This window comes from Pristiophorus japonicus, chromosome 5 (genome assembly GCF_044704955.1).
Source record: "Pristiophorus japonicus isolate sPriJap1 chromosome 5, sPriJap1.hap1, whole genome shotgun sequence".
NCBI lineage: Eukaryota > Metazoa > Chordata > Chondrichthyes > Pristiophoridae > Pristiophorus > Pristiophorus japonicus.
Genome location: NC_091981.1, coordinates 36,132,151 through 36,154,602, shown reverse-complemented (window position 1 = coordinate 36,154,602; position 22,452 = coordinate 36,132,151). Strand labels below are relative to the sequence as shown.

Here is a 22,452-nt window from a genome sequence, read left to right as displayed (position 1 = left end):
GGAGCTGGGCAGGTTTCTAAGAGTGTAGGATATCTCGAGTTATGAAAGGTAGGTGAGGGCAACTCAGTTATTGATGTGAGTTGCTACAGCTGGCTTAAGAGGTTAGAGAGTAAATTTCCCAGAGCTTTTCCTAAAGTGGCCTAAGGTTTTTTTTTTTAAATGTTTATTTGTCTCTTCAGGAGTCTGTGACTGGTGGAAGAGGATAATGATGCATGAAGGCTGCACCATTTCTGGATGGGTTGGGCTGGATGGTCCATTTGGTCTTTACCTGTCCTCCTTTCTCGTATGTTCCCCTCATTAATGGTATTGCACTGTAGAGCGCAGGGTTGGTATTAATGTGACGTCTGAAACCATGGTCCCATGCTGCACAGTCTGTTCTTATGGAATCGAATATTGAGCGGAACATGGCTGTGAATATAACGATATGTGAACAACGCACACCGTTATTAGGTCACAAATTGTCTCGCAAATTCGGGGGAATAAGGGTTCAATTTTCCCCAGTTATCTGCGCCGTTTTTTTGGCGGGTAAATTAAAATATCCAAGTTTCCCCAAAGTTTCTTCGCCAGCGTAACTCAGTTATGATTTTTTTAGCTTAGTATTTTTTTGCGTCATACAGAGCGTAACCTGATGTCTGCACCAGTTTTTCACATTTAAGCAAGTTTGGCCAACTTACATTTTTCCTAGGACAGCGTATGTGACCACTCCCAAAAAACCTTCTGGGCACTGAAGAAAAATCAGCGCACATTAAAAATAAATCAGCGCAGAAAGAAGTCATTGTTTTTAGGCGAAGTTTTGGAGAGAGTCTAGAAGACAAAGAATATGCATCATGAAGCTTACTTCCCCCCCCCCGCACCCCCCACCCGCACCCACCCCCCCCCCCCACCCAGTCCTAAATGGCTTACCCCTTATCCTTAGACTGTGTCCTCTGGTTCTGGACTTCCCCAACATCAGGAACATTCTTCCTGCATCTAACCTGTCCAGTACCGTCAGAATTTTATATGTTTCTATGAGATGCCCTCTCATCCTTCTAAACTCCAGTGAATACAGGCCCAGTTGATCCAGTCTCTCCTCATATGTCAGTCCTGCCATCCTGGGAATCAGTCTGGTGAACCTTCGCTGCACTCCCTCAACAGCAAGAATGTCCTTCCTCAGATTGGGAGACCAAAACTGAACACAATATTCCAGGTGAGGCTTCACCAAGGCCCTATACAACTGCAGTAAAACCTCCCTGCTCCTATACTCAAATCCCCTAGCTATGAAGGCCAACATACCATTTGCCTTCTTCACCGCCTGCTGTACCTGCATGCCAACTTTCAATGACTGATGTACCATGACACCCAGGTCTCATTGCACCTTCCCTTTTCCTAATCTGCCACCATTCAGATAATATTCTGCCTTCGTGTTTTTGCCCCCAAAGTGGATAACCTCACATTTATCCACATTATACTGCATCTGCCATGCATTTCCTCACTCACCTAACCAAGTCACCCTGCAGCCTCTTACCGTCCTCCTCATAGCTCACACCACCACCCAGCTTAGTGTCATCTGCAAACTTGGAGACATTACACTCAATTCCTTCATGTAAATCATTAATGTATATTGTGAATAGCTGGGGTCTCAGCACTGAGCCCTGCGGCACCCCACTAGTCACTGTCTCCCATTCTGAAAAGGTCCCATTTATCCCAACTCTCTGCTTCCTGTCTGCCAACCAGTTCTCTATCCATCAGTACATTACCCCCAATACCATGTGCTTTAATTTTGCAGACCAATCTCTTGTGTGGGACCTTGTCAAAAGCCTTTTGAAAGTCCAAATACACCACATCCACGGGTTCTCCCTTGTCCACTCTACTAGTTACATCCTCAAAAAATTCCAGAAGATTTGTCAAGCATGATTTCCCTTTCATAAATCCATGCTGAATTGGACTGATCCTGTCACTGCTTTCCAAATACGCTGCTATTTCATCTTTAATAATTGATTCCAACATTTTCCCCACTACTGATGTCAGGCTAACCGGTCTATAATTCCCTGTTTTCTCTCTCCCTCCTTTTTAAAAAAGTGCCGTTACATTAGCTACCCTCCAGTCCATAGGAACTGATCCAGAGTCGATTGACTGTTGGAAAATGATCACCAATACATCCACTATTTCTCGGGCCACTTCCTTAAGTACTCTGGAATGCAGACTATCAGGCCCCAGGGATTTATTGGCCTTCAATCCCATCAATTTCCCTAACACAATTTCCCGCCTAATAAGGATTTCCTTCAGTTCCTCCTTCTCACTAGATCCTCGGTCCCCTAGTATTTCCGGAAGGTTATTTGTGTCTTCCTTCGTGAAGACAGAACCAAAGTCTTTGTTCAACTGGTCTGCCATTTCTTTGTTCCCCATTATAAATTCACCTGAATCTGACTGCAAGGGACCTAATCGTCACTAATCTTTTTCTCTTCACATATCTATAGAAGCTTTTGCAGTTAGTTTTTATGTTCCCGGAAAGCTTCCTCTCATTATTTTCCCACTCTTAATTAAATCCTTTGTTTTCCTCTACTGAATTCTAAATTTCTCCTGCCCTCAGGTTTGCTGCTTTTTCTGGCCAATTTATATGTCTCTTCCTTGGATTTAACACTATCCTTAATTTCTCTTGTTAGCCATGGTTGAGCCACCTTCCCCGTTTTATTTTTACTCCAGACAGGGATGTACAGCCTCGAACGGTGGGTCCCTGGGTGTGCCTTGCTGCACCCCACTGGAATCCCCAGCCTTGGACTGTGAGAAACCATGGAATGTCCCAACACTTGTACCACTCAGGAAAGGGGCTGGCACCTCAATGGGCGGTACCTGCACCTCCTCCAGATTGATTACAAGAGTGGGGGCTTCATCCTTCCCCTACCCTGCCCCTCCCCCACCCGCTTCCCCCCATGCTCTTGTTCTGGAAGATGGGATTGGAAGATGTTCTCCTCTTCAAGCTCATCCGCGCCTGAATTTTATTCTGCGTCGGCTTCAGCCGAGTCAGGGTTGGCCTCAAGTTCTGCAAAATATAACAGAACAGACAAATGGTTAGCAGCAGAGGAGGGGGAGCAGGGTGGGTGGCATGAGTAGGCTCACACAGCACAGTTAGCAGGCTGATTTGAAGGACCACGATGAATGATAGCACATTGCATCAACCAAAGCGTAGCTGACGGAGACAGCCCCATGAACCGAAGCATGGCCAACCTGTGCATTACTTAACATTTTGCAAAGCCAGACTGTGGAATTTGCAGGACTTACCCTCTCCCTTGAGTGTGGGCCCAGCTTGTGCAGTAGTGGTTGCTTTTCTCCAGGCAGGACCCAGCAAAGCAGCGACCCTGTCTTCCAAGGGCGTCAGTGGGTGAAGATTTGCCGGGCCTCCTCCTGTTCGAGTTCTTTCTCTTTTGTTGTGTGCCACCTTCCTCTGCAAAGATGAAAATATAACTTTTTAAAGAGAGGGTGTCTTTCTGCTAGGTCGGACATATACAGATGGTTACATTTACAATTGCAATTCCAGTGAATAAATGAAAATATTACTTACACTAACTACTTGACCAAGGTCCTGCCATTTCTTTTTGCACTGGCATCCAGACCTCAGGGTGGTCACCACTGCACAGTAATCTTCTGCAAGTTGGTTCCAGCGTTTCTTCATTTCTTTTGGTGAAACTTTTGTGACCTCTGCTGGTGTCCAGCTCGTGCCATCTGGCCTCAATTACATTAACTCGTCCTGTGAAAAATTCTTGGTCTTTGAGCTGCATTGCATGTTGCAGCTCTGATTTTGCCACTGAGAATTAAAGTTCTCATACATAATTGGCTCTTTAAAAATGGCCAAATGCACACACACCAGGAGCTGTGCTAGGCATGCGTGCCCATAGCAGTCACATAAAAAACGTCTTTTTTTTTGCTGCGCATGTGCAGAATGGAGGGGTGAGGGGGAGTATCGTTGATGGATTTGCTCATTAATTACCCATTAAACTCACTTCAGAAAGTTATGGTTCATATTTAACAGTTTAAAATCCTTTTAACAATAACAGTTAATGCAATGCAATGCCAAGCAACCTCTGACCCAGAAAGTGAACAATTTAAACTGTTCAATCTCATTCCTGTATGTAGTTAATTGTTGTTAGAGAGATTTTAAAACTGTCAAAATTTAAAAAAAAGTTTTTCTTACTTTTTCTTTCTGTCTCTTATCTCCCTCAATCCAATCTTTATTTCCTCTCTTTATTTCTCCTTCTGTACCCGATTTGACTATAATTTACCCATTCTTAATTCACCCTCCTTCTCAGTCATTCCGGTTTCTTTCTCAAACCTTGAATGTTATTGGTTAACGAGATATACTATTGGTCCCGCCGTTCACTGATGTCCCAGATACCCCGTGGCCTTCGCCACGCCATTATCAGCTTGCACTTCCAGCAAGTTTGAGCTGAAGGCTGCAGAAAAACGGCTAACTAACCGGGCATGCCACGAGATGGCCTGCCAGCAAGATCTGGCACATTATGTAACTCGTAACTAATATTAGATAGGAGTTCCATGAGGCACAGTTAATTGTTGATTACCTGTGAGTTATGCAACACAGAGAACTTAGGAACCTTGTAAAATCCAATTCCACAAGGATGGTTTACTTAAAAAAAGTAACAGGACACACAACTGCTGACCGTACGATGTGATATAAAGTGTTTTCCATTCACAGATTGTTAAGTTTGTCGTTCGAGGTTTTCAAGAGCACTTGAGTGTCCTCACCTTTCCCCTTCCTTAAGTTCTTTCTAGGATGAGAAGGCAAGACTAAGAGGCAGTGCAGTCTCTCTTAAATAATGCAGCAGGTTTTCATTAAGCACCCACCCTGCCCTCAGCATGCAAGCAGCCCAAAGGATTTCAGGAGTGAGTTTGAGCATGGTGTACTTGGTGAATCACAAGCTCCGAGGGAGGAAGTTAGGAGTTCAGTAAATCATAAGGGTGTGAAATGTTCATACTGTGTCATCCTGAACCGTGAAACACAGGCAGTGGGACATTATAGATTCTGTCCATGCAAATATGGGGTTTGTGCCTTGAGGGAGTATCTGGAACTGTATAATACAAGGATGAAGTACTGGGAGCTAAAGATCTGTTACTGGTGTTGGATGCAGTGGGAGTAACTCGTGAGATGAATTAGAGATGAATCACACAAGAAGAGTATCACACACAGTAAATCAATTTGGCTTAAGCAATATTTTTGCTACAATTAACATACTAAATTAACCTAGTGATTACACACATCTCCAAATCCAGGCCGCTCATTGAAAACAAATGACCTATAATTTCCTGGCTAGCTGTACCTTCTCATGTCGAGTTGCACTCTGCTGTATAAACTCTGTATCTTCCGACGTGAAGTATCCCAGCTGTAGCAGGTTATCCAAGATGCACTCAGTGTTTGTAATTCCATTCACTAACTCCACCCGATGAACCGTGAGGAGATCGAGGTAAGTGTGTTTATGGGCTGCTGTCTGCTCCATAGTAATGTCATGTCTTAGTGAAGTTCAAATTCCACTTTCCTAAAAAGGAAGAAAATACTAGGATGGTTATTTTAAACTAGTAAATTGACCAGTGTCAGTTAATAAATATGAGGGTTTTTTAAAAAATATACAAAATGGTGAGGGAGTTGGGAGAAAGACTTCAGAATCTCATTCCACAGAGCCACCTAGTAGCAAGAGCTTGCAACTACATTGTGACAGTTAACATAGAAAAATTGAATGATAATTGTTGATTCTGACATGCCCAAAATATCATGACAGTAGGAAGTAAGGTTTATGAGCAAGAAGTGTATGGCTTATGTCAATTTTTTCATATATATCTATAGTTGATTGTCAATCAGATAATCCAAGTCTGCCATTTATACATTGCTCTTTTAAACACTTGAGTTTCAGTGGGTCGTTGTAAGGGTTGAGAATAACTTGAAGACATAATGGTGATCTCATTCAGCTTTCTACTGCCTTGTTCTCTCTAGTTACAGACTTCTCACATTTAACACAAAACCTTTTGACCCTTTCTTTGCTTAACATTGTGTTGTCCTAAGAAAGATTTTAGTCAAAAGTTCTGGACTAAGGAATCACATTTATTAAAATCGCTGTATCCTAACATGCACCAAGTTTCAGTAACCCATCACCCCTGTCCTCATTGATCTAAATTGACTCAGTCCCCCAATGCTTCAGATTTAAAATTCTCAGTCTCCTGTTTAAATCCCTGAATGGTCATTTCACCATAAACCCTCACAACAGTGTCTTGGAGGTTAATATTTAATTCCTGGACACTCCAAATCTGTGCCCATCTTTCCCACAATTACATGTATGAATTCCTCCAATCAGGTTTCCTGCCCCACCACAGTACTGAAATGCCCCTTATCAAAGTCGCAAATTACATTGTGTGTAATTTATTGTGTAAATTATCCCTCCTCATCCTTCTCGACCTGTCTGCAGTCTTCAACACAGTTGACCACACCATCCTCCTCCAATGCCTCCCCTCCTTCGTCCAGCTGGGTGGGACTGCCCTTGTATGGTTCCATTCTTATCTATCAAATCATAGCCAGAGAATCACCTGCAAAGGCCTCTTCCAACTCCCACACCGTTACCTCTGGAGTAACCCAAGGATCTATCCTTGGCCCCTTCTATTTTTCACCTACATGCTGCCCCTCGATGATATCATCCGAAAACACATCATCAGGTTTCACATGTACGCTGACTACACTCAGGTCTACCTCACCAGTACCTTTCTGGACCCCTCTACTATCTCTGATTTGTCCAATTACTTGTCCGACATCCAATGTTGGATGAGCAGAAAATTTCCTTCAACTAATATTGGGAAGACAGAAGCCGCTGTCTTTGGTCTGGCACAAACTCTGTTCCCCGAGTACAGTTTCCATTCCAGGCAACTGTCCGAAGCCGAGCCAGACTGTTCGCAACCTTGGTGTTGTGTTTGACCCCGAAATGAGCTCCCGACCACACATCTGCTCCATCACCAAGACTACCTACTTCCACCTCCGTAACATTGCCATGGAACGTTTTGCTACGATAAAGGTGCAAGTTATTGTTGTTTGTAAACTCTAGCAGTCAGACTGACGATTAACCAAGGAAGGCTTTTTTTTAAATTAGAGAGCAGTCTCCTCTCAGATCACATATACTGGGTGTTTGTGGCAGCTTCCCCTCTGTAAAACCTTTATATAGTTCAAAACTTCCTCTCAGAATGAGCTGTCACTAGAGCACAACTTGGAGGAGGAAGGGAGATCTTTCTCAGTTCTGTCTTTTTAAACTATCGCCATCAGCAAACATTGGCTGGAAGGAGCTTATTGTTGGATGGTACTCGATTGGGGCTACTTCCAAAACCAGTTAAGCAACATAACTTAATCCAACTTTCTTATGCTACACATGCCCCCTGCCAGCCACCCAGTCCCCCCTCCCCCATCCCATCTTTTGTTCCCACTTTTTATTTCACTTATGTACATGATTTTACATTGACTTAAATATTCGAACTACACTTCCTGATTCAAACTCTACATGCATCAGTAAGGATTCTTCTTCAATCTGATTGGTTAAGGAGATACACCATTGCTAGCCCCGTTCACACAGGTCCCAAATCCCCAGTAGAGGGCGCCTCACTGTTTTGGCTCTCTACTGACCGCAAGTTCCAGTGCAAAAGCCCATAAAAAGTCTGTGGGCAAGTGTAATGAGTGGCTGGGATCGTTGGTTTGCTGCAGACCACAAAATCTGGGCCACACAAACACAAGTGACACAGTTTCACGGAGCAATTAATAACAACAGATATTTAGATAGTGCACTATCATGTTGAAACATCTTTGGATCATAGTACAGAAAGAATTCATTTAGCCTATTGTGTCTGTGCAGCCTCTATGCTAAAGCAATCAAAATGCTAGTCCCATTGCCCTGCTCTATCCCCAGAGCACAGTATCTGTGTCAGCTGTAGCTCAGTGGGTAGCATGCTTGCCTCTAAGTCAGGAAAATTGTGGGTTCAAGTCCCACTCCAGTGACTTAAGTACAAAAATCTATGCTGACACTCCAGTGCAGTGTTGATGGAGTGTTGCACTGTTAGAGGGTCTGACTTTCAGCTGAGATGTTAAACCGAGGTCTTGTTTGCTCTCTCAAGTAGACTTAAAAGATCCCATGGCACTATTTCGAAGAAAAGCAGGGGAGTTATCCCTGGTGTCCTGGCCAATTTTATCCCTCAATTAACATAACAAGTTACCTGGTCATTATCATATGGCTGTTTGTGGGAGTTTGCTATGCACAAATTGGCTGCTGTGTTTCCTACAGTACAACAGTGACTACACTTCTTTATCTTCCTTGGTTTCAAATATTTATCCACTTTTCCCTTAAAAAATGCACTGGTCTCCATCTCAACCACTTCTTGTGGCAAAGCATCAAGCTTTGACAACCCTTTACATGCGAACATACGAAATTAATGGCTAGCAACGACTAGCTGATCCATCAAGGCTGCACACCATGCTGGCCGGAGCATCATGACACCACAGACATCTACTCCCCTGGGTGAGGCAAAAAAAATTAAATAAATTTCATTTAACCTCTATACTCACTGTCTTAGTGCCAGTTTTAACCTGTGACTGATTCCCCAACAAGACCAAATACTGCTTAAAGCGTGTTCCATAATGAGTTAATTTTGAAGGTGATCGTGATCGGAGCCAGAAGAGGCGAGGGCCCAGAGCAGCACGGGCGAGCCCACACTGCGATATGTGTGCACGCTAGGTCCGTGCAGCAGAGCTGGTCTCCAGTCGTATTGGTTAATCCTTGCTCAGTCAAGCCCGTATGGTGACTGCCACCACGCATTAAAAAAAATCCACGCACAGACATCTTCCACCCTTCAACATGTAGTTCAGGACCTGTAATATTAGTTCCTTCATTGAAACACCTGTGAACTCATACTTTTTTGGTGTGGAAGCAAGTCATCCTCGTTTTGAGGGACTGCCATTGATAATGACTTTTGAAGGATGGCGAGTCTCGGGTAGAGGATTGGAGCAGCCACCTTCCGCAGACAGTGAGATGAATGAGCAGCTGAACTGGTTGCATTTAACTGAAGGAGGAATAGGGTCTAGAACACAGCGGGATTAGTGCTTGAGATCGTTAACGTCCACTTGAACCAATGGTGTAGGGGAACAGAGCCAGAGTTTAATGTCTCAGTTGAAAGACAGCAATACTGAATAATACAGGAATCACTCAGTACTACTCCACAGGATCATCGCGATTACGAAATCAAACTGCGAGTTGCAAATTACACGCCCTCAGATCACTGGGCTGCGACATTTGGTGAACAAAATATTTGCAGATTTTTTAAAAAAGTAACACAGCTTAATCCTGTTAACCTCCAAGCACTACTATTGCTGAATATTTCAACCTTGTTAGTTTAGGAGTACTGGAGTCATTAGTACTTAGAGCTACGGATATCTTACTCTCACAATTGCCGGATTCCCCCAGCTGTACTGTACACACTCTGTGTGTTTCAGTTCTTCAAAGTCTTTCTTCCTTCAAGATTGTTGTTTCCACGATAATGTCCGAGAACATAGCTTTTCGGCGTTATGTGGCATGCAGCAGAATTGAAGTCTGCGATTATTGATTTTCTTCGAGTCGGGAAATTACGACATTCTTTTCCCCGCAGAGATCGCTCAATGGGTTGTTCCTCTTCGTTCTGTCTTGTTTACTGAGTTCACCCAAAGGGGAAGGCGTTCCCTCAATAGCCGTCCCCAACGCCGGCCAAACAGGCTGTGTGTGTCTGCTTTAAGGTCACATGTCTAACTGGCTGAGATGCCCTGACTGTAGAGATAAATGTAGCTGATTACAATTAAATGATCATGCAGGTTAGGGGAAGTTTATGTGGCTGAAATTGCCCTCCGCCCGAAACGGGTCAGATAATTCGAATTAAATGATTATTCTCCGCCCGAATCCATGGAGGGAAATTGGCCCCGGTAACTTTGTTAATTTGTCCGGGTGGTGTTGGGAGTGGCTGAGCGGCGGAAATGCTTTGGGAGCGGGGTGGTGCCATCCTAGGTTTTGTGCTTAAGTCTCTGGAGTGAGACTTGAACCCACAACCTTCTGACTCAGAAGCAAGGGTGCTACCAACTGAGCTACAACTCACAAGTTTTATACTCCCGCTTTACATGAGCAACACCACAGAAGATCCGCGAGTAATGTATCTAAAAAAAGCTGAAGCTATTAGTGGGCAGATGCCGTTAAAAAGAGTCTGCATTTTCACATTTCACAACTCAAAAATTGGAATAAACATTTTGTGTTTTTTTTCATTCTTTTCAATTGATTTTTAAAAAAATTACTGAGAACTATAAAGAACTATAAATAATCAATATTACCCCAAGGGTGAAGCACAGGAACAGGACAACTTTGGTAGCAGTAAGTGCATAATGGGAAGGTGAGAATGAAACACATTGACAGACAAATGGGATAGTGCCGCAGACCTAAATATAGTTTCATGTTTCTGCTGTAGTAACTTCGAACAGAGCTACCCGTAATTATTGACAGTGAAATTGTAACATTTTACAAAATGAGAGTTGCTTCTCTAAGCAGTTAGTTGTGCATATGTTATTCTATCCAAAAACAACCAACTTACCAAAAATAAAATATGTATTGCTAATGAGGCAATTTGTCAATAATTCTGTTTTGGGAAATAAAAAGTTCTAATTTATAATCATTATCAGTGATGGGGGGAGCGGGGGGGGGGAGGGGTGGGAGTAGTACAGTACCTCCTGGTGGTCAGGCTGTGCAATACATAGTGACAAGTTTACATAGGCTGTTTCCATTGTAAATATGGACATAGGAATTTCTAACAGAAAAAAACAACAAAATTGTGACAACAGGAAGTAAGGTTCTGTAGACAGGAACTATGTACAAAATTTAATAAACTATATACATATATATTTTTATAAAATGCACAATATATTTTTTCTATTTCTAAAATATTAGCTTGACAAAAGTAGTATTTGCATACTGATTTGCGTACATTCCACAAGATTAAGGGTTGCAGCTATTCACTTTTAATATTTTTTTTTATTTCAAAATATATTTTATTCATATAAAAATTTGCACAATACATTCGAAAGCAGTTCAGTACATTTGGATGCGGTCAGCAATTCCATACATTACATTTGGATGCTGACCGCAGTTCCGTTCAATACATTTCTTTACTTTACATTTCAAGGTACGATTCATACAATCCAGGATACATTGTGGTATTCACTTTTAATATCTTGAGTCATTTGGTGTACATTGAACCACACCGCACAGTATTTGCATTGTTCTCCTCAGGCAGTATTGCAGATGAGATAGCTCCTCAGTGCGGGTTATCAGCACTACATCCCGCCCCAGCAGATGCAGTTCAGAACACAATTCGTTGCTCGACCTTAAGAGCTGCGGCTTCCTCAATGGATATTGTATTGCTCTTCAGACTAATTTGGGACAGACACAAGAAATAAACCACAATATGGCAATTTGTGAAATATTTTCAACCAATCATATTTGCATTCTCTTTCATAACCAGTCACAAAATACAGCCAATATGGAGGATCAGCCCTGTTTTCTCAACTCCCTGCCCCTGCCAATCTGTGACTGACCACTAGGGGCTAAATAAAGCACTGAGTGTGAATAATGATGGGAATTGAGTTACTGCATAAGCACCTATGTTGCTGATCTGATTCTGGGTGTGATTAATGATTTGGAGTTTAAGGAGTATAGGTGAAGTTGTTCACAGAAACAGATGGTTGTATGCAATGTTGAGATAAGACGCAACTGGTGAGCAAGTGAGGCATAGAGAATAAGCGAAAGAAGGAGAAAAAGAGAAAATCGAAGAGAGTATTATAGAGCTAAAATGTAACTGGAGACAAGACTTGTTGAATCGTGTGGTAAATAGTGAGCTTTAAACAAATGATAAGGCCAATTTAAGAGAGAAATAATGAGGCAAATTCATGTGCTGTTTGCCTGAATAAAACCTGGGTAAATGTAAGACCACATGTGTGTGACACAAACCACTGTCACTGTATCGTCTGACTGCCAACCATGACAGAAAATGGAAATTTCATTCGCTCAGAAAAAAACTGCAACAAATAGAAATACACTTTAGAAAATGAAGAGTTATTAAGAAAACCTCAAATCCTATTTTAACTTGAGGGAAGTGCTGAAATGATGTGGGGGTTTTCTGTAAAAGTGTTTGGTAGACTTTTATTTGTACAGGGAAGGAGAATAATCATGTTTATTTTGCCATGATGATGTCACGCAAGTAATGTGACAATGCGTTTGACTCCAATTTATGTTATCACTCTGGACGTTTGGGAACAGATGGCGAGCTTGTCCAAGCAGTTATTCCTTAAAGATGCTGCTCACTTAACCTGAATGTCACACCTGGTAATATTGTAGTGATGGTGCCATGGCAGGTCTCCCAATCCAACAATTGAATGATAAGGCCTACAGCCTGTAGAAACAGTGCCCAGAGTGTCAAACTATCCAATTAGGATCTATTGTACATAGGATTACATAGGATATACGACACAGAAACAGGCCATTCGGCCCAACCAGTCTATGACAGCATTTATGCTCCACTCGAGCCTCCTCCCGTCTTTCCTTATCTAACTGTCAGCATAACCCTCTATTCCCTTCTCTCTCATATGCTTATCTAGCCTCCCCTTAAATGTATCTATACTATTCATTCATGGCCTCTAGTTTTGCTCTACCCACAAGTGGAAACACTCTCTCTGTATCCACTCTCACAAAAACTTTCATAATTTTAAAGGCCTCTATTAGGTCACCCCTCAGCCTTCTCATTTCAAGAGAAAAGTGACCCGGCCTGTTCATCCTTTCTTGATAGGTATACCCTCGCATTTCTGGTATCATCCTTGTAAATCCTTTTTGCATCCTCTCCAGTGACTCTCTATCCTTTTTATAATATGGCAACCAGGGTTTATTTCTAGAGGGATAGAATTGAAAAGTAGAGAAATTATGTTAAAGTTGTACTGAACCTTGGTTAGATCACACTTGGAGTACTATGTACAATTCTAGTCACCAAGAAATAAAATAGGGAATTCAGAAGAAACTTCTTTACCCAGAGAGCGGTGAGAATTTGGAACTCGCTACCATGAAGCAAATAGTATAGATGTCTTTAAGGGGAGTCTAGATAAGCATATGAGGGAGAAGGGAGTAGAGGATTATGCTGATAGAGTTAGATGAGAAAAGACAAGAGGAGACTCAAGTGGAGCATAAACACCGGCATGGACTGGTTGGGCCAAATGGCCTGTTTCTGTGCTGTATACCCTATGTAATCCTATGTAGAATTATATACAGGACTCCAAGTATTATATATTCAAGTAGGTTAGCGCCATGTGTTTGCAATCGATTGTGTTGTATGGAAGTCATTTTGTTATAATGTGAAGGTGAAATCCCAGTTGTGCAAAGACTACAGACACATGATTGAGTACATTATTGCAATTAAAGGGGAAATGTATCACCTGCTTTGCAATTCCAGTGACATCAGGAAGGCAGGAGAATGGATTCTGGGTAGAACCCGCCAATCATGATGCGAATGGAGAAGGGCATTATGATGTCACAAGAGGAAGGAATTCTCCACAAAATGTCTGCTCCCAGGTTACTTCTAACCCATAGGTTCAAATATAAATAATGGGATAACTAAAGTGACTAAGAACAGATATTTAAATTTAAAATGTTTAGGATTGTGTGCAATTCATTAGCCTATACTTCCCTCTTTAGCACTTCCCCCTTATCTCTTTCTCCCCATTTTACAGGTTTTAAAATTTTGTCTAAAAAAACATTTTCAGCTACTAGGGGCTAACAAAAATGTGCTTTTGACAACTGTCAGCTCCTTCAAATAAATTCAGCCTGACTAATCTTAGTACAGAGAAAGGGGAAATTCAGCAGTGAAGTTACTCGATTGCTTATCAGCATATTGCACAGCTTCTCAGGACTCTTCTTACCAGATCTCTCGCATTGAGCTGTTTTCCCTCAGTGCTTCGATGAGACTGTTTGCTCCGAGCAGTGTAATGTTGTTCTTAATCAACCTGGAAATAAAAACACGGTCTTTTAATTTTGTCCTGCTTTTTTCCGCCATTTGATGGCCTGTCTCCCTTTTGGTGGGCTTCACCTACCCACCTGGGCCACAGATTGGACCCTGTAGATGCTGACACCGTGATAAAGTATATTGGATAATGTCAGTTCATTCCTGGCCTGAGGTATTCCACTTGCATGGAATTAGTTGCAAATCCCACTGCCTCCCACTATGTAACTTCTATATCTCACTGACATGTATTATGCATTCCCTATATCCCATATCGCCATTATGCATGTATTGTGGCTCATTACCCCCATTTTGTGTCCTCAATATCCCACTATCCCCCACTGTGTCTCCTCTATATCCCATTGTATCTCCTCTATATCCCATTGTCCCCATTGTGTGTCCTCTGTATCCCACTGTCCCCATTGTGTGTCATCTATATCCCATGAGCACCGTCGGAGCAAGCCGGGGAGCAGAAGGAGCAGCGTGGTGGCCTAGCCCAGCAGGCTGAGCGGCCCCCGGCCTGCAAGCACCATCGGAGCGGGCCAGGGAGTGGAAGGAACAGCGTGGTGGCATACCACTCCAGGGAGCAGCACATGCTGGAGCAGGAGAGCAATGGCAGTGAAAAGGGACATCGCCAAGATCCAGGTCGGTGATTGGAGCGTGGGCAGATACAGCAGGAGTGGCGAGGTCAGGGCGAAGGAACGGCGAGAGATTGTAAAGGGACGTGATCGGGGCCCAGGAGAGGCGAGGGCCCAGGGGCAGCATGGGCCAGTCCACACTCCAATATGTGTGCACGGTAGGTCCGTCCAGCAGAGCAGGTCTCCAGTCATCTTGGTTAATCCTTGCTACTGGACCAAGACCTAGCTCTGTCAAGCCCGTGTGGTGGCTGGTGTGCAACGGTCACCACATGTTAAAAAAATCCAAACACAGGCATCTTCCACCCTTCAAGATTTAGTTCGGGACCTGGAATTTTAGATCCTTCATTGAAACACCTGTGAACGTTATGACATGGAAGCAAGTCATCCTCGATTCAAGGGACTGCCTATGATGATGATTGGAAAGCAGTGACAGGATTGGTCCAAGTCAGCATGGATTTATGAAAGGGAAATCATGCTTGACAAATCTTCTGGAATTTTTTGAGGATGTAACTAGTAGAGTGGACAAGGGGGAGCCAATGGATGTGGTGTATTTAGACTTTCAAAAGGCTTTTGACAAGGTCCCACATAAGAGATTAGTGTGCAAAATTAAAGCACATGGTATTGGGGGTAATGTATTGACGTGGATAGAGAACTGGTTGGCAGACAGGAAGCAAAAAGTAGGAATAAACGGGTCCTTTTCAGAATGGCAGGCAGTGACTAGTGAGGTACCGCAAGGTTCAATGCTGGGACCCCAGCTATTTACAATATACATTAATGATTTAGACAAAGGAATTGAATATAATATCTCCAAGTTTGCAGATAACACTAAGCTGGGTGGCAGTGTGAGCTGTAAGGAGGATGCTAAGAGGCTACAGGGTGATTTGGACAGGTTAGCTGAGTGGGCAGATGCATGGCAGATGCAGTATAATGTAGATAAATGTGATGTTATCCACTTTGATGGCAAAAACAGGAAGGTAGAATGTTATCTGAATGGTGACAGATTAGGAAAAGGGGAGGTGCAATGAGACCTGGGTGTCATGGTACATCAGTCATTGAAAGTTGACATGCAGGTACAGCAGACGGTGAAGAAGGCAAATGGCATGTTGGCTTTCATAGGCATGTTAACCTGTGGAATTCTCTACCGCAGAGAGTTGTTGATGCCAGTTCGTTGGATATATTCAAGAGGGAGTTAGATATGGCCCTTACGGCTAAAAGGTTCAAGGGGTATGGAGAGAAAGCAGGAAGGGGGTACTGAAGTTGCAGGATCAGCCATGATCATATTGAATGGTGGTGCAGGCTCGAAGGGCAGAATGGCCTACTGCTACACCTATTTTCTATGTTTCTATGAAGATATCCCACTGTACCCCATTGTGTCTCCAGACATCCCATTGTGTGTCCTCTTTATCCCACTGTCCCCATTGTGTGTCCTCTATATCCCACTATCCCGATTGTGTGTCCTCTACATCCCATTGTGTGTCCTCTATATCCCATTTTGTGTCCTCTATGTCCCACTGTGTATCCTCTATAACTTGTCGTCCTCCACTTTATAACCTCTATATCCCATTGTTTATCTCCTATAGCCTGCTTCTGGATATCTTCTCCCTATGTCTCACTGCCTTTGGTTCTATACCCACTCTATCTTATTATCTCCTAAGCGAGTCCCAGGTGGGCAGAGAAAATGCTTCAAGGACACCCACAAAGCCTCCTGGAAAAAGTGCAACATCCCCACCGACATCTGGGAATCCCTGGCCCAAGACTGCTCAAAGTGGAGGAGAAGCATCCGGGAAGGCGCCAAACATCTCGAGTCTCTTCGCCAGGAGCACGCGGAAGCCAAGCACAAACAGTGGAAGGAGCGCACAACAACCCAAGCACCCCACCCAGCCGTCCCTCCAACTTCATTGTATATTCCATCTATTTATATACCCATTCTGAACCTTCAATACACACTGTACCACATATCTCCCTGGGAACTAAAAGAAGTGTGCAGTTTCAGAGAAAGAACCCCATTGACCTGCGTTTACAATGGCATTTCAACTATTGGATTTTATTTTGACGAATGGATTAATATCCTGTGATGTTACTAGAAGACAAAACATGAAACTGGAGCCTGTTTGAATAGTGACCACGAATCGAGCACCTGTTAATATTTTATGGATTTTTGGCCTGTTATATTGGGTATGGTAGTGTAGTAGTTATGTTACTGGACGAGTAATCCAGAGAATGTGAGTATAATCCCACCATGGCAGTTTGAGAATTTGAATTCGGCTTAAAAAAAACCTGGAAATAAAAAACATAAGTACGATGAAGCTATCGGATTGTCAAAAAAGCCCAATGTCCACATTCCCCATCCCAAATATCAAGTCTATCTTCTGCCCTACATTACAACAGTGACCTGGATTCAAAAGTACAGTCCCTAGCACTTAAAACAGCCATATTTAAATTGGACAATCAATTAATTTGGCCAAAAAGTGCTACCAAAATTCAGTTTGTATTAAAATCAGATTCAAAATTGCCGGTTATAGTGTGTTAAGTGCTCTCTGTATTTCGGGCAGAAACAGGTTCACACCTCGATTAGGTGCATTGTTTGCAAGAACAAGCAGAAGTAAATAGTACCTTATTAAGGTCCAATTACCTTTTGTACCTTGTGAATTTCATCCTCTCTAATCACCATTAAATCATGTAGAATTACAGTTTGCAGAAACACTCAATTTCCTGCAATTCAGTAGTGATCTACTACAGTTATGTTCAATAGCAGAGTATTGTAATAGCACCCTTTAAAGCACCCAACACAGATAGCAGGCAAATCGTGTTAGCACCATCATCATCATCATAGGCAGTCCCTCGAAATCGAGGAAGACTTGCTTCTACTCTTAAAAATGAGTCCTTAGGTGTCTGAACAGTCCAATACGAGAGCCACAGTCCCTGTCACAGATGGGACAGGTAGTCGTTGAGGGAAAGGGTGGGTGGGGCTGGGTTGCCGCACGCTCTTTCCACTGTCTGCGCTTGATTTCTGCGTGCTCTCAGCGATGAGACTCGAAGTGCTCAGCACCCTCCTGGATGCACTTCTTTCACTTAGGTCGGTCTTTGGCCAGGGGCTCCCAGGTGTCAGTGGGGATGTTGCACTTTATCAGGGAGATTAGCACCAATGTGCTTGCTATAAATGGTGGGGACTGTACTTCATTGACTGTAAAGCATTTTGGAATGTCCTGAAGTCATGAAAGGTGTCGCATTATGCAAGTCCTTTCTTGCTTTCCAATCAACAAGATCTCTTTCTCCCTCATAATATGATTTTCACAGAAATATATAAAGACCCGTCGGAATCAAACGTATCTGGAACACGTACCACAAAGACTGTAGGCTCCTGTTTACTTTGAGCACATCTGCAAAGCACCTCGCTGCTTCATCGTCCAATTCATTTCCTGTAAGCCTAATTTAGAAGAGTCACATTTCCAGAATATTACTGAAGTCTACCATGGATAGCTGAGGTTTGACATTGACAATGCTTAAGCACAATTATTAGGCAAAGTTAGGGAATATTATTAAGAAAATACCATCCCTGAAAGGACAATTTTCAATATTCTGGTGCATTTTCTTTCAATAATATTTTCCTTTTTTGTAGATATTCCATTACCCAAACACATCTGGAAAAGGGAAAATAGGAACAGGAGTAGACCATTCAGCACCTCGAGCCATTTCCACCATTCAATAATATCTTGGCTGTATCTCAATTCCATTTACCCGCCTTTGCTCCATATCTCTCGATACCCTTACCTAACAAAACTCTATCAATCTCAATCTTAAAAATATCAATTGATCCCAGCATCTTGGGGGAAGAGAGTTCCAGATTTTCACTACCCTTTTCGTGAAAAAGTGATTCCTGACTTCACTCCTGAATGGCCTAACTATTGTACTGCTACGTTGGAAAGTACAAAACATAACACAGGTTGAGTGTCCAAAATCCGGAGTTCCGAAATTTGTAATGTTCCGTAATCCGGACACAGGGCTGATCCGTGGCGGGGTCGTCTGGAATCCGGAAAAAGTTCTGAAATCTGGACATTTTTTTAAACCGATTCCCACTGCAAGTTGGGCCGAAGGAGGGGGAAAAACACCCCCCAAAAATTCAAAAAAACAATAAATAAATAATCACAAAACCCTTACCTACTAAATCACTGAAAAAGAATGAAAAAATAAAAAATGTACTTACCTTTTTTGCAGGTCTTCAATGCAGGATTTTCCCAGCCATTGATGCTGCCGAACCTGGAACCGCCGACTCCTGACCCGGAACTGCCGACACCCCCCCCCCCCAACCGCTCCACCACTGACCTCCCCCCTCCACTGACCTGCTCCGCGTCGCCAATCCCCCACTCCACCGCCACTCTGCTCCGCCAAATCCCCCCGCTCTGCCGCCGACACTCCCTCCTCCTTACCTCGGCCCAGGCGTTTCCGGACTTGGGACGTTGGAAAGACGTTCCGAAATCCAGAAATACCTAAAATCCGGAAGGGCCTCAATCCCGAGGTTTCCAGATTTCGAACGTTCTACCTGTACTGTGAGTTTGGAGCCTCATGCTGTGGGATTTGAAGGTGTAAATATTTGACTTTTCCACAATTCCTAATGTTAGACATTTTATTTTGAGTATTCTGCATTACTTTTCCTAGGAAAGAGCAGGCCCAGAGATGTATGCATCAATGATGTTCGCACGCCTATTGCGTGTTATATGTGCCGTGACAACGTTATGGAATTGATGCGCCCATATCACTGGACTACATTTCTGGGAGTGGAACAGGGCAAAACCTTGTTGTTGTTGGGTTTCTTTAAAAGAATTCACGAAGGGAATTGTTTCTTAACTGATCCAACTCCTTAAAACTACCGCCAGTCAGGTAAAGGACAGCCAGAGGTACAGTAGGAACATAAAAACAGGAGTAAGCCATTCCAGCCCCTTGAGTCTATTCCGCCATTCAATTAGATCATGACTGATCTACATCTTAACTCCATTTGCCTGCCTTGGTTCCATATCCTTAATACCTTTACCTAACAAAAATCTATCAATCTCAGTTTTGACATTTTCAATTGCCCCGAGCCTCAACAGCTTTTTGGGGGAGAGAGTTCCAGATTTCCACTACCCTTTGTGTGAAGAAAGTTCCTTCTGTTCTGCTTCAATGGCAAGCTTCAGAGCCAACTTCAGAATATCACCCGCTATTGCTTCCATTCGCCATTGAGCGAGATTGCCAAATTTGGGGTCAATTAATGCCAAATTAGTTATGTTCTGTGCGTCCATGTCCATTAGGAATTAAATTGACACTTGTCCAAAATAATTTTACATAGGCCCCAGCTACCAGAAAGGACTTTCATTCCAGCTGAGCTGGGGGTTTAATCCCACAAATACAGAATTAAAACCAATACCAGAGTATCTTCAGGGAGCTGTTGTCTTTCAGTGCTGCAGCTAAACTTTTACCTCCCTCTGTGGAAATGCCATTGGCTGCAAGACTGAGGAAAAAAAGATGTAGTTAATTAAATGGTGGCCTTGAAATCCTGACATCCCCGGGTCCGTACGGAGTTTGTACGGAGTGTGTACGGACCCAGGAAGGCATTGCAAAAGCCGGTTTTTGGCACGCAATGTGCATGCGCCGAAAACTGGCTTTCCCGATCTGTCAAGTTTCTGGCTTGACAGATCCTCTGCACCTCAGGGAGAAGGACATTCCCATGGTAGAGATTGGGCTATTTGCCCATCTCTTGCCCTGCGAATGTCCTTAAAACTCTTGCGCCTGGTAAAATCAGGCGCATAGCCTACTTTTACCAACATAAGAATTTTAAAACATATAAAAAAAAATATAAAAATTAAATTTTAAAAACACATTTTAATGTTAAAAACTCTGCCCACTAAGGTAAGTTTATTTTAAAGCATAATTAAAAAATTTTTTTAAATCAGCAAAAATAAATGTTTCCAAAACATTTATATCAACTTTAATTTCAATAATGTATTTATGTTAGGTGTTTTAAAATGTTTTATGTCGTGTTTGGGGGTGTTTCTCATTCATAGTAATAGGAGTTTCGGACTTACGAAACTCCTATTACTATGAATGAGAAAATACTTTACCCTGATTGGGTGTCCAGGCCCACGTGACTCCTACGGACGTCCCAACATGAACGCACCCCATTGTGCAAGAAGAGGAGGCCTCAGGACCGGGATTTCTGGTGGGTGCAGCAGGAAAAGATAGGTGCGGATCTTTTTAGCCATTTTCTGGCGAGCACCGGGATTTCAGGGAATGGTGTATCGGCTTTATAAAGTATTACACTAAGTAGGATTGCTTTTTAATCCCACAGAAAAATAATGATTGATTATACAGAAAATGGCTGTGGTTCTGTTCGGATGAAGATATAATGCGCTGTTGACTTGTTTTAGCACTTTAGTGTCTAAATGCAAGATAGTCAAGACTGGTGGAGCTTTGAGAGAAAATAGGAAGTGATAGGTGATATCGGAAAGAAGGAAGAGCCTTTGAAGACCAGCAGGGACGGCCGAGGAAGGTGAGTTCAGCAGGTCGGGTCAAGGAATGGGGGAACTGAGAGAGACAAGAGACCATCATTATTTTATGCACTGGTTCACACCATTGTATTTATGGTTGCCTAAATAACTTTGATTTCAAAGACCTTCAGACTATTGTAGAATTCTCTCATTTCTTTATTTGTGGCTTAATATGTAGTCTCTGTGGATGAACTGAGATTTGTGTTGCTCATATAGTGTCATACTGTGAATATTTATTTAAAAAACTGTTCCATCCCAAAGTCCTTACAAACTACAAGAAATCTGATCGATAAAGGGTATTTTCACCCCTTGTAGATTCATTCGATTTCATTGGTTTTAAGTATCGTACTTTCTTGCTTGGTCTCACAGTCTCTCTACGTTTTCGTCAACCTGTAAATAAATTTGATATTAGTTTAAGCCTGTATGTATTGGTCTGATGGCATGATATTTTCTGCTTTTTGAAGGAGTCAGGTGAATATACAGGCATCTCATGCAGTTGACACCAGAGTTAAGTGGTAATTATTAATTCTAGGAAGACTATCTCACGCAGAACAGGTAACGGTGCAGGTTCCAGATCCTAGGAGACTCTGCCTCTTCATGGAAAACACTGTTTCACCATGAACACAAGACAGAAGTGTTGGTAAAAAGCCCAAACCATAACTATACTAATATCATACAATGTCATTTCTAAGCTTAGAATGTGAACAACAACAACTTACAATTATGTAGCCTGTTTAACATAGTAAAACGTCCCAAGGTGCTTCACAGCAAAAATGGACACTGAGCCATATATTAGGACAGGTGTTAGGTTTTAAGGCGCGTCTTAAAAGAGAATAGAGAGGTGGAGTGGTGGAAAGGTTTAGGGAGGGAATTGGAGTGTTCAAAAAAGGGTCAGAATTTGTTGGAATTTATCAGAAAGGCTAAATCAGAAAGATAGTGAATGTAAACGATTACTAGTTAAATACAAACAAAGATGGTCTTCCAGTCTTTTGAGAGTTAATCACCGTGGAGATATTAGCATTGACCCATTTTGAGACTTTGTCTGGTTTATCTCATTAAAACCCCCTGAGGAATGTGATTACCTGAGCTCTTTCAAAGAAGGATGGTTTCTTAAAGCTTTAGCAAAAGCAACAGCACCCGAGTCTCCAATCTGATTTCCCCACATCCTGCAATTGAATTCAAGACCGACAATCACTGCAGATTCACCTGGAAAACCTTCATGAACTAATGTA

General features: G+C 42.6%; 2 protein-coding genes across 11 annotated transcripts in view; both read right to left on the bottom strand.

The window, feature by feature from the left end:
• LOC139264291 (nucleotide-binding oligomerization domain-containing protein 1-like) overlaps positions 1–9,735 on the bottom strand; it is a 51,067-nt gene extending 41,332 nt beyond the window's left edge. For 6 of the 10 annotated variants that reach the window (XM_070880525.1, XM_070880524.1, XM_070880523.1 and 3 more), the window contains exons 1-2: positions 904–2,873; positions 675–724 (exon numbers count right to left, since the gene is read on the bottom strand). In XM_070880525.1, the coding sequence (XP_070736626.1) occupies positions 675–724; positions 904–1,333 (480 nt within the window). In that variant the 5' untranslated portion in view covers positions 1,334–2,873. Of the gene's footprint in view, positions 1–674; positions 805–903; positions 2,874–4,553; positions 4,739–5,309; positions 5,526–8,575; positions 9,375–9,445 lie in introns of those variants that run through there. The other 4 variants (XM_070880529.1, XM_070880530.1, XM_070880528.1 and 1 more) reach the window with 4 other exon arrangements.
• Positions 9,736–11,119: 1,384 nt separating this feature from the next.
• Positions 11,120–22,452, bottom strand: part of LOC139264293 (nucleotide-binding oligomerization domain-containing protein 1-like) — a 122,437-nt gene continuing 111,104 nt past the window's right edge. Inside the window, exons 7-11 of the mRNA XM_070880533.1 lie at positions 22,303–22,386; positions 20,101–20,184; positions 18,043–18,126; positions 13,982–14,065; positions 11,120–11,449 (exon numbers count right to left, since the gene is read on the bottom strand). Coding sequence (XP_070736634.1) covers positions 11,380–11,449; positions 13,982–14,065; positions 18,043–18,126; positions 20,101–20,184; positions 22,303–22,386 — 406 coding nt within the window. The 3' untranslated portion in view covers positions 11,120–11,379. The remainder of the gene's footprint in view (positions 11,450–13,981; positions 14,066–18,042; positions 18,127–20,100; positions 20,185–22,302; positions 22,387–22,452) is intronic.